Source organism: Hydra vulgaris, chromosome 09 (assembly GCF_038396675.1).
Source record: "Hydra vulgaris chromosome 09, alternate assembly HydraT2T_AEP".
Classification (NCBI taxonomy): Eukaryota; Metazoa; Cnidaria; class Hydrozoa; order Anthoathecata; family Hydridae; genus Hydra; species Hydra vulgaris.
Genome location: NC_088928.1, coordinates 25,137,494 through 25,152,304, shown reverse-complemented (window position 1 = coordinate 25,152,304; position 14,811 = coordinate 25,137,494). Strand labels below are relative to the sequence as shown.

Genomic DNA, 14,811 nt, shown 5'->3' with positions numbered 1-14,811 from the left:
TATATATGTATATATATATATATATATATTTATTATATATATTATATATATTTATAATATATATATATATAAAATTATTATTGCTCTGTTCTTTAAGAACATTGAGTACTCAATTTGTAAAATACACTAACATAATTTACATATATATATTTTATATTTTTTAATACTTTATATTCTTTATTCATTATATGTATTTTTAAATATTTTTTTTTTTTTTTGACTTTTTTTTTATCTTCTTTTTTACTATTTTCTACTTGATTTCTTTTTTGCTAAATTTTCTACTTGATTTATTGACCATAATTTACTATTATGGTTATGATCTGTAAGGGCTCTATGAAAAGATTAGGTTGGTATTTTGAATATCTTCTTTGAGCCTCTGTCTGTTTATTATTTACACATTTGTAATTATATTTTACTTTTTGAGAAAGGGAATCGTAGTTTATATAAACAGCAAAATAAAAGAAATTAAAAAAAAAAGTTGTTACAATTGGTCGATTTATTTAATTAATCATTTTTTCAAATACTCGTTGGTTTACATATTTCATTATCCACTAATGTAAGAATTAAGGGTCTGCGTCTCGGAATCGTTTTCTCGAAATGAACCGGGAAAAGCGTAATGAGACGAGAAATTTCCCGGAAAAAAATAACGAGACAAAGGAAACGATTATCCCGAAATAATGTTATAAATCGGGACATAAATTTTTTCTCGGAATTTAAAAACTGTGTCCCGGAGACATCAAATAATATAAAACATAACAATGTTCTTGGGTTTTGGAAAAAACATGAAATGACTTAACCTGTTTTGGCTAAAGCAGCACGGCATTACCTGGCAATTCCAGCATCTTCGGCCACTTCCGAGAGAGCCTTCTCTGCAGGAGGAAACATAGTCACACACAAGAGGATTAAGCTACAACATCTCATATACCAGGTATTACACTACTGATCACCAGTTCAAGTGTTCTGCTCCAGCTCCTTTTGCTGGACCATCCAAAGTTCCAACTGATACACCTTCAACTAGTGACTCAAGTAAATGAACTGTTTGACAAAGTTTGTAATTAAAATTAAGTTAAAGAATAAATAAAATTTAGGTAATGTTCATTACAGTACAACATTACAAATAAAATAAATGAAACACATGCAAATTTTCATTTCAATTTTTATTTGCCTTGTTAAGTCTCGGTAAAAAGTTTAATTACGATAAAATAGCCAAAACAATTGTAATTGCCAAGCCCCCCAGCAGAATACTAAATTCACATTAATTATTAACTAGTATGTCTCGTTATGTCTCGTTATGTCCCGTTAAAAAGATGTAAATTCCGGGAAAGTGTGAAGCTCCTATTTTGTCCGGGACATTGTGTCTCGTCTCGGTATCGTCCCGGATTTCGACTGAAAATTTAAAATTGTCTCGATTGCTAATCGGCAAAAAGCTTATAGGATTGTCTCGATTTAAAAAAATAACGAGACGCAGACCCTTAGTAAGAATAGAATAAAATTAAAAAATGAAAAAGTCTTTTTTTTATTTTTCAATTGTTACTATTGTAATTTAACTTAGAAGGGATCTTAGATAATATTTTCTGTATTTTAGGAGCGCTGTCTTTTAATGATATGGTAATCATGCGTTTTTAATTTTTTATTGCAATGAAAAAAGTTTTATCTGAAATAAGAAAAATAAATTTTTGGCAACAACGAATTATAACAACGTACATGAAAATGTGTGCGGATCATTAAAGACTATACAAAGAATGTAGCTTTTTATACAAAGAATGTTTTTTATCAGCTCAAAACAGTTTTAAGACTTAATGATTTTAGGAGTGCAGAAAACTTTTTTCCAGAAAACTTAATTTTAGTTGCTCTAAGAATAATTTACGGTTGAACAGGAACACAGCAGAATACTCATTCGTGTAAACGTTTTCCACCTTTATTCTTATCAATGTTGTTTTTACAGCTAGACCTGGTATCAAGCTATGGACCATTTAGTCCGAAATTAGTATTCTAGCCACTGCGTTACGGTTTAATAAAAACAATTTGTTTAAAAAAATGTAAATAAACTCAGAATGCGCACAAAAAAAAAAGCTTTAAGTAATTGTATTATTTTTAACTTAATATTTTACATATGAGATCTCAACAACAACAAAAAACATTTGGGTTCTATCTACAAAATTTATTGATCTTTTATATTCCAACAAAAAATCTTTTAATAAATTCCAGGCAAATCTTTCTTTTGCTTTCTCCATCTGGCTCGGCGATTTTTGAACCACACCTGCAAATAAAATAAAATTAACACTTAGCAACAGGCTGGAGATGAGAGAAAAGAACGTTTTTAAATGAAATATGCAAGATAAAACCGATTTAAATAACCTTTTAAAGTCGGTTCAGTATTTATAAGAGGTTTACAATTAGATCTTTATATCTTTTATTTGTAACCTGTAATTATGCTGTTTGTTATTTCTAACTTATAAAGGATTTAAATCAATTAAAAATTTGAATAGAAATAAAGTAAAAATATGAAAGTGGATGAAAAATAAAAAATAAAGAAATAGCAAAACGCTTAAACATTTAACTTATAAAAACAAAAATATTTGTTTATCAATTTAATATCGTTCAATAAAAACATTATAATATGTTATATCAATATTAACATATGTTTCAACCCATAAAGCTCACGGTTTAAGATAGATAAGCTAGTCTGTTAGTCTCCAAAAACTTATTAGTTAAAGTTCTGATAATCATACCTCAACCTTTTCTTCTGTTAAGTTTATTATTCCTGCTATTTCTTCTCTCACAATAACGTCAGGATAGTGCGTTTTATTAAACAATCTTTCTAATACGTTTAATTGTTCATCCGAAAAAATTGTTCTGTGTCTTCTTTTTAAGAAATGTGGAGAACATGAATTCTTTTTGAACGATTTATCCGTATTCAAATTAACATTATTCAAAATGAAATGTTGTGTAGGACAATAAAAGCAAGAGCGCTCCATGTAGTTTAGGTCAGGGTAATCTAAAAATCCAGTATATTATATAAAAACACATTATAAGAATATAATCGGAGTTAGAACTTACTTAACACTTGCTTTAGTAACAAGTTACTAAACTAGTTTAATACCGGTTGATATCAAAGTAATTGTAACTGCATCAAAGTTAAAATTTAAAATTTTAATTTTATAATTAAGGAGCCCATTTGCAAATCGCGCTTTTTCACAAAAATAAAAATTTTGAGTTAATTTTATTTCCACGTTCTATATACTTAAATCTATTATCTATTTAAATATTGGACCAATTAAAAATTTTTTGGTCCTAAAATGGACAAAGACAATATCAATTTCTGTTGATACGCAACTAAAAGTAGTTTATTTTTTTTTTGTTTTCTCAAAATCAGTTTACTCGGACTTTAGCGCGTTTGTAAATGGACTCAATTTTTGTTACTTTTGTTTCTCGACAAGTAACTTTTATAACTGCAATTTTTAGTGTAGTTTTTATATTAAATTTAACGCTAATACTTACAAGTGTTAATTAGTTATATATGGTTGGAATTTCAAACGATTTCGAATACTGTCGGTTTTTTTATGTCACATACCTAATAGCTTTATTTTTTATTTAAAAAAGTTTTTTTGAATTAGAAGTAGGTAATTTAGAAATTAGCGTACCTTTTAATTTATTTAATTTAAAATCAAATGACAATAAAATATAAAAGTAATTGTCGCTAGCAACAAAACTTTTACTACGTATCTGTTATTGTACAGTTTGTTTTTAAAGTATTAATAAACCTGATTAACGGAACCATCTCTGAACATAGATAACGGAATCATCTCAGAAAATAGGTAAAGAAATCACCTTTGAAGATAAGGTATCTGCAACTGCTGTAAAGTTTTATAAATTCACGCATCTCTGATATTGCGTATATATTGTAAAATGCAGTTAACTTTAACACCTTTTAATAGGAGCTTTTATTAAATCAAACTATTTCGCTATTAACAAAATAACCAATCATAATCCTCTTCCGCAAAAGCAAAATTTTTAATGTAAAGTTAAATAATAGCTTTCCCTGATACAAATTTCCCACCACTATCATTTATGAGAAAATTGATACTAATTCTGACGTAAACGTAAATACGCGTGTGGAATAATGTGTTATTTAATGTATAATTATCAAGTTCTATATATATATGTGTATATATATATATATATATATATATATATATATATATATATATATATATATATATATATATATATATATATATATATATATATATATATAATATTTAAGTATCAATTGGTAAAAAAAAGGTTTATTCCGAGCCATCTGATTACTGAATGTATTATTTTTTAGAAAAATTTTTACCTTGACGCCATAGCTCCGAAGAAATTTTTGAATTTAACTTAAATGGATCAGAATTTAATTGTCCGTAACATAAATGACATGAGCGTGAAAAACAACTGTATTCGTCTAATAAAATGTTTCTTTCATATCTTTCTTGAGTTTTCGTTTTAAATTCAGGACTAGTATTGTGTGAAATGCATTGAAACTCTAACCTCGGTTGGTTTTGTTGGGGATTTTTTAAGCTGCATTTTTTTGTATTGAATTCTTCTTTGAGTATGTTTTCCATTAAAAACGAACTCATTTCAAACTTTTTTAAAAATGTCCCGTTGCATCGACCCAGTAAACAAGTAAGCCACTGATAAGGCATTAACTTATTGATTTAAATTGCTTGCTTGTTTTTATTTGCAAATCGGCGTCATTAACCTTTGCACACAACTTTAGATTTGCATGTTGGCGAGAAAACGTTTTCTAAATCACTTGATTGGGCCAAAAGCTTTGCGGTCTTTAAAATTTTTACTTGCCTAAAGTTTATTATTTTCGAATGCAACATTTCCTGCTGATATCAAATATTCTGTCTATATTAATTATATTTTTTGTTGCCGGTTCTTTTAAATGTTTTGAAATTTGATATTTAGATTTGCAAGTTTGATATTTAGTGTTTCATTCTGAAAACGGCAAACTTTCAATATGTTCAATCTTTTTTTATAATTTAGTAATTTCTGTTGATATTCTTTTATCTTGAATTCCATCTGCTAAAATTTTCTGATCTGATCACTCAAATTTTTGAAATAACTGTCTTAATTAGATGGATCAATCTTTTTGGTTTTTGTTATAATTTCAATGACCTAAAAACCAATTACCAAATGTAGACAAAACAACGACCAAATGTAGACAAAACAATGACCAAATGTCAAAAAATTAAATTTTCCTTTAAAAAATAAATTTAGGTCAAGCGTTAGTGTATGTCAATTAGTTATTATTAGAAATTAAGAAAAGTTTGTTAATGGCGATGCACAATGGATAAGCATTTTATTATTAATAGTTTTATAAAGTAAACAAAATTTCATATTATATAAGTTGTTTGTCTTATATATTAGATATGTATATATAAGATATGTGAAAAAGTTGTTTATCGAATACTTTTTAATGTTTACCGCCAGTTTTTTGTTCTTATTTGCTTTTCTATTTTTCTGAAACGATCAAATAAATAAGCTTTAAAATATTTATAGATTATCTTAGTCGTCTGCGATAATCTTGACTAAAAGATTTTAAGTTATAATTTCAAAATAAATAACTTTATACGTAGTTTGCGATAGAGTTTTCTAGGGCGGAAAAAGGGAGAGTTAATGAGTGTTGATTTTTTTTGTTCCCCTTTTTTAATTTTCTTTTTCTTTTTCTTTATTACTACATATAAAACTTAAATCTTTTTTGGATGAAAGTGTGAGAAAGGGTGTATTGAAAGGTGTAAAAGGATGTATTGAAAGGTGTAAAAGTTTTATTTTAAAACCCTGAAGTCTTTATAAAAATAAAATTAGTGAATTGCAATATCAGTAACGAGTTTGATTTTGTTGACCTGCATCTGGATTTATAAACAAAACCTTTTCACAGTTATTTATAGTAAAGCTTTCAGATTTATCATAAAACACGATAATCCGCAGTCTGTAACATGCGTTCACATCCTTGAAAATATATAACTTGCCATAACATGTTATTAGGTACCTACCTTAAAAAAATTAACAAAAATAATTTTAGTAATGACTTCAAAAACCGTTACGCTCGTTTTTTAAGATCTTTTTTAAGTTTCTTAGAGTTTTTTTTTTTTTTGTAAACATTATCATCAAGTTAGATCACTTTTATTTTATTTCAGATCTATAGTTTTATATGAACTTTTATAATGATAAAGTTCTTGGTGATAAAATTTGTAGAGCTTAAAACATTTTTAGCTTTTTAAACTCTTAGGTTTTTCCAACTGCAAAACTAATTATTTGTAAGATTTTTGTTAGAAGCGATCCCAAAATACACATGAAAATTAAGAAATCATTACGTCCCTAACTACTGTTTTACTTTTCAAAGCAACTGTTTTAGCGAGACAAAATTTAAAAGAAAAAAATTTACCCTGTTTTTTCAGATAACCTCATTGCCATCGTTTATATTAACTAAAATGTTATTAAACTTTTTTTAATAACATTTTATTCCATTTTTTTTTTTTTTTAATAAAATTTTTTATTCAATATTTTTACAATATGATGATAAAAGGAAAAACAAAAAGTTTTTAATAGATCTTTTTTTTTAGACTAACCGTTTTACCTGTTTATTTTAGCTTCTCTATGCAGTTCTTTCTATATTATCTTTTACATTTTACATTTGTGTTCTTCTAAAAACATGTCCGTAATTTCTAGTTACAATGCTCTAATTCTATTTGGATTTAAACCGTTTTTTTTCTGAATCTATTTGTCAATATATATTATTTGAGTTTTTTGGATTATGCTTTAGCTATGACATTAGTATTTTTTTATTCTACTTTTTGCGATTTACTAAGAAGGAAATGTTAAGAATACGCATTTGATGGAATAATGTTAGAAATATAAATGTAACTTTCCTTTAGTAAAAATATTAATGATAAATACACCAACAGCTTGATTTCAATTTTACTGAAAGTTTTTCAATTATAAACGAGTTTAGTTTAATAAGCTTCAGCTTGCGTATTAAAGGTTTGCGTCGCATTAATGAAATAACATTAATGATAACATTAACGAGTTAACGAGGTAGTTAATATTAGATATCGCAAAAATCATCGCAAAAAAAAAAAATCGTGATTATAACGTAACAAAATAAAACTTACACTATAAAAAAAAAGATAAAAATTTCTACCTATGGGTAGGATATGTGATATATCCTTAGTAAGGTATAATATTATAAGGTATAATACCTTTAGATTAGATAGGTAGAAAGTCATAATAAAAGTTATGATTCGTCATATAATTTTTTACCTTAAAAGTATAATATTCTACCTTAATAGTATAAATTTTTACTTTGAAAGACAGAAAAGTGTACCTTGTAGGTTCGATTATAATCAGATCAAAAAATGAAATCATTCTTTGAAATATTTTTTTTCTAAATAATTCTAAAAATAAGGTGTTGATGAATAAATTCACTAGTAAGCCAAAATAAGTAACAGTATTATATGAAAGCGAGTGTAAAACAGTAACACATAGAATTGTACTTTAATGGTTTAATTATTATAATCTTTTCATTTAAGTTTCAATAAACCTCGTTTAAGTTTCAATAAACCTCGTTTACTATGAGGTACAACTAAAAGTATACTTTTTAATAGACTTTTGACGTCCTGTTTACTTGTTGTTTAAGCTTCTTTATGCTACCTTTTTAACTGTTTACCTTATACAATTTGCATTTTTGTTTTTTTAAAACATTTAATCATACGTCTTTGAAAATGTCCAATACTTTTTATACGTCAATAAAATAATAATCTCTCTCCAACAAACCTTAATAACAAGTTTGATACAATTATAAATAAAAAACTATTATCTAAAAGCAAATATAAGTAACATAAACTTCCTTTGAAATTTAATAAATACTAGCAGAAAGCAACCCGTAATACGGGTTATGGTCGGTCTGTTACTTAATTTATAGTGGCTGTTTTCCACAATTTAAAGTTGCGAAACCTAAACTAAAACCCTTTTAGAAAAACGCCTTCAAATTAAAAAATTAAACCATCTGCAAAATTAAAATAAAAAGTACGTGAGGTAAAATAATTTACCAATTATTTAACGTTATTTAAGTAATTTACAACTGACAGATGATATCAGTGTAAGACAGAACCATTTTCCTCGACATTACTAAGTTGATCACAATACGATTTTAGTTACTGAAACAAAAAAATAACACTTCATCATGCTTTAAATTGACGAAAAAGTAAAGCTAAATTTTTGTTATATTTTTTATAACATGGATTTTAATTTTGGTACCCCCTTGATACATGTTTTTTTTAAAAAGGAAATTGTCTTTAATACGTTAAATGCAAACAACTAAATTTATTATAAATAACTAAGCAATTGAGTACAAATACGTTTCAAACAAAAAAAAAGTTAATTTACAATCAAACATGTGTATAACAAATTTAAAAAAATATGTAAACTTTGATCTTTTATATTGCATTAATGCGTCATATGACAAACCTAAAATAAAAATTGTAACAGATAAGTGGACATTTTTTTCTAAAAGGGTATTAGAAAAAAAAAAAAAAAAAACTGGAAAACAATTTACCTGCATTTCGGTAACCTGTTGTCATACTTAAACTGCTGTCATGATGCAGCTTGTCGGTGTTGTTTTATGACTTGTCGGTGTTGTTTTATGACAAATTGAGATATAAATAAATTGCATTTATATAGCTAAACATTTTGCCTTGGCCTATAGTAAATTTTAAAAGCAGTGAGTTCAATAAATTAAACTGCCAACTAATTATTTTTAACAATAGAATGTAGCATCATATTATGGTGATTGGGTAATGAATCAATTTAACTATATTTAAGTTTAATTGGTAAAAAACAAATAAAATTTTAATTAAAAAAGACAAAAACAAACCAAATATACAACAATATATTATAAAAAAATTACAAATTAAAAAAAAGTAATTACAAAATTAAAAAAAAATCACCGAAGAAAAAGCGGCAACAAAAAAGTTATAACAATCTTCACTGATAAGACATTTACAACCTTTTGGTAGCTGTTTTTTCTTCGGTGTCTCCCAACACCTCGGTATGGATCAGCCCTCCATTTAAAGGATGGGTCATCCATACCGCCATTACTTCGCCACTTATTGAAGGACATCTCCGAGAGAGGCCCTGGGTGTTGGGAGCGATATCTTTGATATTGCTCAAATGTTAACGACTCTAAAATTACTAATAGAAGGATATAATAAAAATTAAAAGTATATACAACTTTTTTTAATCAAAATATAAAGCATAACTTCACCATTTTTACAGGATCAAGAGGTGCTAAAAGTATTTAAAAAAAAAAAGAGAATTAAAAAGGGTTAAACTTGTGAAAAATTTAATTTTAATAAAAATATGAGTAAAATGCGAACAGTTTAAAAATGTCATACTTATATTAAATAATTCTTTCACCTATTGCACATATTTCTCCATAAAAAATATATAAAATTTAAAACACAGCTCTACCAGTTATGCTTCTACCAGACACTAAAGACAAAAAATATACCTCAGAATAATTAATAAAATAATATTTAAATATAAATAAATATATAATTATAATTTTTTTCATCTATTCCCCTCATCATTACTTCCATAAAGTTGTCTCAAGTAAGAAAAAAGATTACTGAAGCTAAAACTAACAAAAAGTAAACTAAAATTAACTATAAACTAAACCAAAACTATAAACTAAAATAAACTTTAAATCTTAATATTTGTACCTCAGAAGACAAAGGTCGGTTATCCAGTTTTTTGTGAAAATGAGTTATGTATGAGACCTTTTTAGTTTTTTCAGTATCTACATAGGTATAAAGACTGTTGTCCTACGACAATGTGAAACAAAGTTTGGTCAATATAAAGGGTCTGGTGTCTCCACAATGTTTAAAGAAAAAACGTCTGTTGTCCAGAAATGACTTTTCACTTTTTTTATAACTTTTTATTTTTTATTTTTGTCAAAATTATATTTCATGTGCCTCAAGACAAATTTAATCAAACACGAAAAAAATAACATAAATTTAACCATCAAGAATAAACCAATAAAGACTAATTATTTTACTATTTCCTCTCTCCTGGGCAATTTCTAAAATGTGACAACTGACCTTCGACTTTTGAGGTACAGATATAAATGCTTCGTTTATTTAACTATACTAATCATATCATTTATACTTAGTTTTTTTTCCAACTCTCCTAAAATAAAAAATAAAATAAAGTATAAGTACTTGAAGTTTTAAAATTCTAGTTACAGTTCAAATAAACAAATTCCTATTAACAAATATCTAATCGCAAAAACACTGACTTAATTCAGTCTTCAATTCTGTGTCTAAACAATAAAAGCACTTAAATGTATAGACGTTAAATTATCTACTTAACTTTTTAAAAATAAATTCACTTAACTAATGTAACCAATACCTTTATTAGCTCTCTCTTGATCAACTAAAGAAAATAAATCTTAATTAAACTAACTTGATATAAAATAATAAAAAGCTGTCTTACTGAGAAATTTAATTTTATTTTTTATAAAGTAACATTTTAGTTACTTTATAAAAAATAAAAATCCTTTTAAACTTACTACCTCTTTCTTTATTGTTTTTAACTAAACAGAAAAACAAACAAACAATTGATAGTAAATTTTTACTTTGGTAGTAGGTTATTAAGTAGATTAAATAAATCATTGATCTATTTAATCTGCTCTAACAGTCTACAACCTTATCATTAAACTATAACTATTTTCTACAACCTGTTATAATTTAACTTAGATATATTTTTTAGGTAATTAAAAAATATTTAAGATTATAATATATAAGATTTTAAAAACCTGAAATTTTAAACCTACTTTAAAAAAACAGATTTATTAAAAAGTTTTTTTTTTTCTTTTTAAAAAGTAAAAATGCTTTTTAACTTACTTTCTCCAATAATACTGTTGTCATCTAAACAGAAAAGCAAACAAATATTGAAGTCAATTCTTTCTTAAACCTCTCTAATTACTTCAATATTAAAATAAATATTTAATCTTTCTAGATTGAATTAATTTACAAAAAATTTCGTTTAAACCATTTTATTATTGTAAAGTTAATTTAAATTAATAAACATATACAAACTGCAAGTTATAACATTTAATTATAATAAAATGGAACAAAACTTACTTCTTAGTAATTCAGCGACTAAAAATAAACATATATTTAAGAACTAACTACGTAACATGATACGAATCAGTAACATAACAATTTGGGACATTCTATTAATTTGATATAAAAAATAAAAAGAAATATGCTTAAAAACAAATTTAATAAAGGTAATAGAAATGTTAAGATATAAAAAAATGTAAACAATTAAAATGATTAAACAGAGTATAACCTACTAGAAAGATATAAGATGTAATAGAAGAGATTTAATAGAAAGGTGCTTTTTTAAATGTCTGGAAATTCTAATCTCAAAATTCCAGAACAGAAGAAAAACTAACAGCGCACAAACAAAACTGTCCATCCCTAAGCGTAACAAAACAACCAAGAGTAACAAAAAAGTAGATTCACATTTAACTTTAGCATTACATTATTACAAATTACATTACGATTATATTCAACTAATTACATTATGATTAGCAATTTTGATCAATGCCTAAAATAACTCATCTATTATAAATAAATAATCAACTTTAATCAATGCCTAAAATAACTCATCAATGCGTCTAACTCATTACGCAACTAATTAGTTTATTTACTAATATGTGCAGTAAAACATATTTGGACATAAGAGCCAATTTGTTTTCATTTCTTGTGAATGTGAATGTGAAACTCCATTTTTTGTCTTCATTTCTTGTGAATGTGAAACTCCATTTTTTGTGAATGAGTAAAATACAAATTTGATATCTTGCATATTCTGTCTGGGCCATATAGCCTTCTCATTGTTATTTATTGCGATTTAACAGGAAATAACAATAAATTAAGTCTTAAATCCATTTTATGAGCCAAAAAATCTTAAAATAAATTTTTTAAATATACTATCACATTCATACTTGAACTATCACATTTAATTATAATATGATAAATAAGCAGGTGGTGCACTATTTTCACCAACAAATACAATTGCAACTTCATTATGTGAAAGGAGATTATAGCGACATCTATCTTGCCCTTCAAGTGAAGACATTTGACAACTGACACTGAGCAACCTTCTAGAGCTACTTGGCGAACTTGCATATTAACATTTCCATTTTCTAAACTAATATCTGCTTCTAGCCTAAGATCATCCATTTAAAGTTCACTTTTAATTGAAAGTAGTAACAAAAGATCTTAAACAAATCCTGAAGATTGCGATCTTCACACACAAATAATTTTTATATATAACAGACTGTCATTTAAAATAAACTATACAATAATCTTATGACTTTAAATATATATATATATATATATATATATATATATTATATATATATATATATATATATATATATATATATATATATATATATATATATCAGCTAGGAGATGTTTGAAAAAAAATTAGCTTAGCGAAAAATAAAACAAAAAATTATTAAAAACATGTAATTCTAATAATAAACATGCTGCTAACAAAGAAAAATAATACAAAAAATGTTGTAAACCCTTTCTTGCAAACTCAAATATTATTTCTGTGGAGAAAAGCTGTTGTGATTTACCAGAGTAGTAGTTGTAAAATATTATTATTTCATGCTAGCTTTTACAAAATAATTTATGCTATAATTTAATAACATCATGATTCTAAAATATTTAATATATAATAATGTGTTTTAATAAAATATGTTATTAAAACACATAATTATATATTTTTTGACACTAAACACTATCCTGTAACCCTCTGTTATAAGTACATCACTTGGCTGGCAAAGTTGACAACTCTTACTCTACACGTTTACCAAGTCACAGCTCTTTTGAAACATCATAATATAAACATATGTACCTACTTTAAACACAATAAATGTGTTTAAATATGTATATAAGGTTCAATATATACCTTATATACATATTTAAACACATTTTTAAAAACAATTATATAACACATATTAACACATACACAAACAATAAAAAAACACTTTACATTATTATAAAAAAACATCAATAAAACAACTATAAAGCACTTATTACCACATACACATACATATCAAAAAAGCATAAATTCAAACAATAAACGTGTGCAAACAAAAATTGACGCAAGAAAAATTTAAAAAGATTCAAAGTAAACAAAATATATATTTACAAACAATACTCTTTACCTTCTTTTTTTTTCATAAGAACTGTAATTCTCATAACAAAATTTAACCTTTACATACAATAACATGTGACATGCCATGTCAGTGTTGGCACAAAATTTTTATTTAATTAATTTTTCTAAATTTTCAAAAAAAGAACAAAAATAGTTAATAGCTTCACAGAAATTTTAAAGTAGTCATAACCATTTTATGGAAATAGCATTAGTATAACTTTAAATAACATTTATACCCCTATTTTCCATCTAAAAAATAAAATAAAATAAAACTGCTAAAAGAAAAATTTAAAGAAACAAAATATAAACAAATTATAAAATTAAAACCCTTTCAATTTTAAATTCTTTCTACTTCATCTAAAAAAAATTTAAATCTTTTCTACTTTATCTTATAAAAATGTATATATAACTATTTTAAATACTTTTTTTATATATATATATATAATAAGAATATACAATTTCATAAAGTTACATTATCTCAGGTTAGAATAATTTATATTTTACACTATATAAGTTTTACTTCATCTAAAAAAAATTTAAATCTTTTCTACTTTATCTTATAAAAATGTATATATAACTATTTTAAATACTTTTTTTTTATATATAATAAGTATATACAATTTCATAAAGTTACATTATCTCAGGTTAGAATAATTTATATTTTACACTATATAAGTTTTACAATTGTTTGAGTTTGCATACATTTCGATAGTTTTCGGTTTTATAAAATTTTTTTTTTGATTTTATATTTTTTTATATACTTACTTCAATTATAATATGATCTTAACGATGATTATTTATCTTAGTATGATTCTTTATGTAATATATATGAACTAATAAATAAATTTCAAAAGGAAAAAAGTTTTAACTCACTTAACGGATCTTTTTCCATTGACCGCGTGCATTATGCGGACGCGTTCTCTCAAAGCATAACTAATTAAAACGGCGTTAAACATTAAATGTTTCTGTAGTAATAATATTAAGATTAATATTAAGATTAATATTTAGATTAATATTAAGATTAATATTAAGATTAATATTAAGAATAATATTAGGATTAATATTAAGATTAATATTAAGATACAGAATATTGAATTGCATATCGAGGCTCAAAATTTTTAGAATATCTATCAAAAAGGATTCATATGTAGGGCATTAAATTCGTTTAAGGTGGTAGTATGGTCAAAAACTTCAAATTTTTTGATTTTTTGAATATAACTTTTCTTGGCATTTTCATTCATGCTGAAAACGATAGTGTTATTTATTTTTTAATGTATTCTATATAAAACCGTCTATTTTTCATATAAAAAATAGTACTAAAAAATAATTCTTCTTAGCAACGGCATAGCAACAAAGGTAAACATCATGTATATCGTCTTATTGAACTGCCTATAGCAAGTATTTTCTATAGTAAGTTTTAAGAAATTACTTAGTAATATTTGGCTTCTTTTTTGCCGTGAAAACATTAAAACCAGCACTTATGTAAGCTGTTATCACCTAATTTCTTGCTATGATTGTTAGGTG

General features: G+C 25.1%; 1 protein-coding gene and 1 long non-coding RNA gene across 5 annotated transcripts; both read right to left on the bottom strand.

Moving 5' to 3' along the window:
• Positions 1 to 2,074: 2,074 nt before the first annotated feature.
• On the bottom strand, positions 2,075 to 4,857 carry LOC100200175 (paired box protein Pax-3-like). Its single transcript, XM_065805140.1, has 3 exons — positions 4,343 to 4,857; positions 2,733 to 2,998; positions 2,075 to 2,260 (listed from the first exon to the last, which is right to left on the bottom strand). The coding sequence occupies exons 1-3, from the start codon at positions 4,686 to 4,688 to the stop codon at positions 2,195 to 2,197; spliced, it is 678 nt and encodes a 225-aa protein (XP_065661212.1). The 5' UTR covers positions 4,689 to 4,857; the 3' UTR covers positions 2,075 to 2,194.
• A 3,492-nt stretch (positions 4,858 to 8,349) lies between these two features.
• On the bottom strand, positions 8,350 to 14,225 carry LOC136084672 (uncharacterized). 4 transcript variants are annotated; one of them, XR_010640750.1, is made up of 7 exons: positions 14,161 to 14,225; positions 13,298 to 13,412; positions 11,193 to 11,210; positions 10,953 to 10,976; positions 9,444 to 9,540; positions 8,606 to 9,336; positions 8,350 to 8,517 (listed from the first exon to the last, which is right to left on the bottom strand). It is a non-coding gene; the product is annotated as an uncharacterized LOC136084672 (long non-coding RNA). The 4 variants fall into 4 exon arrangements; XR_010640748.1 differs by having other exon boundaries at positions 8,606 to 9,540; XR_010640749.1 differs by lacking the exon at positions 11,193 to 11,210.
• Between the last annotated feature and the right edge of the window lie 586 nt (positions 14,226 to 14,811).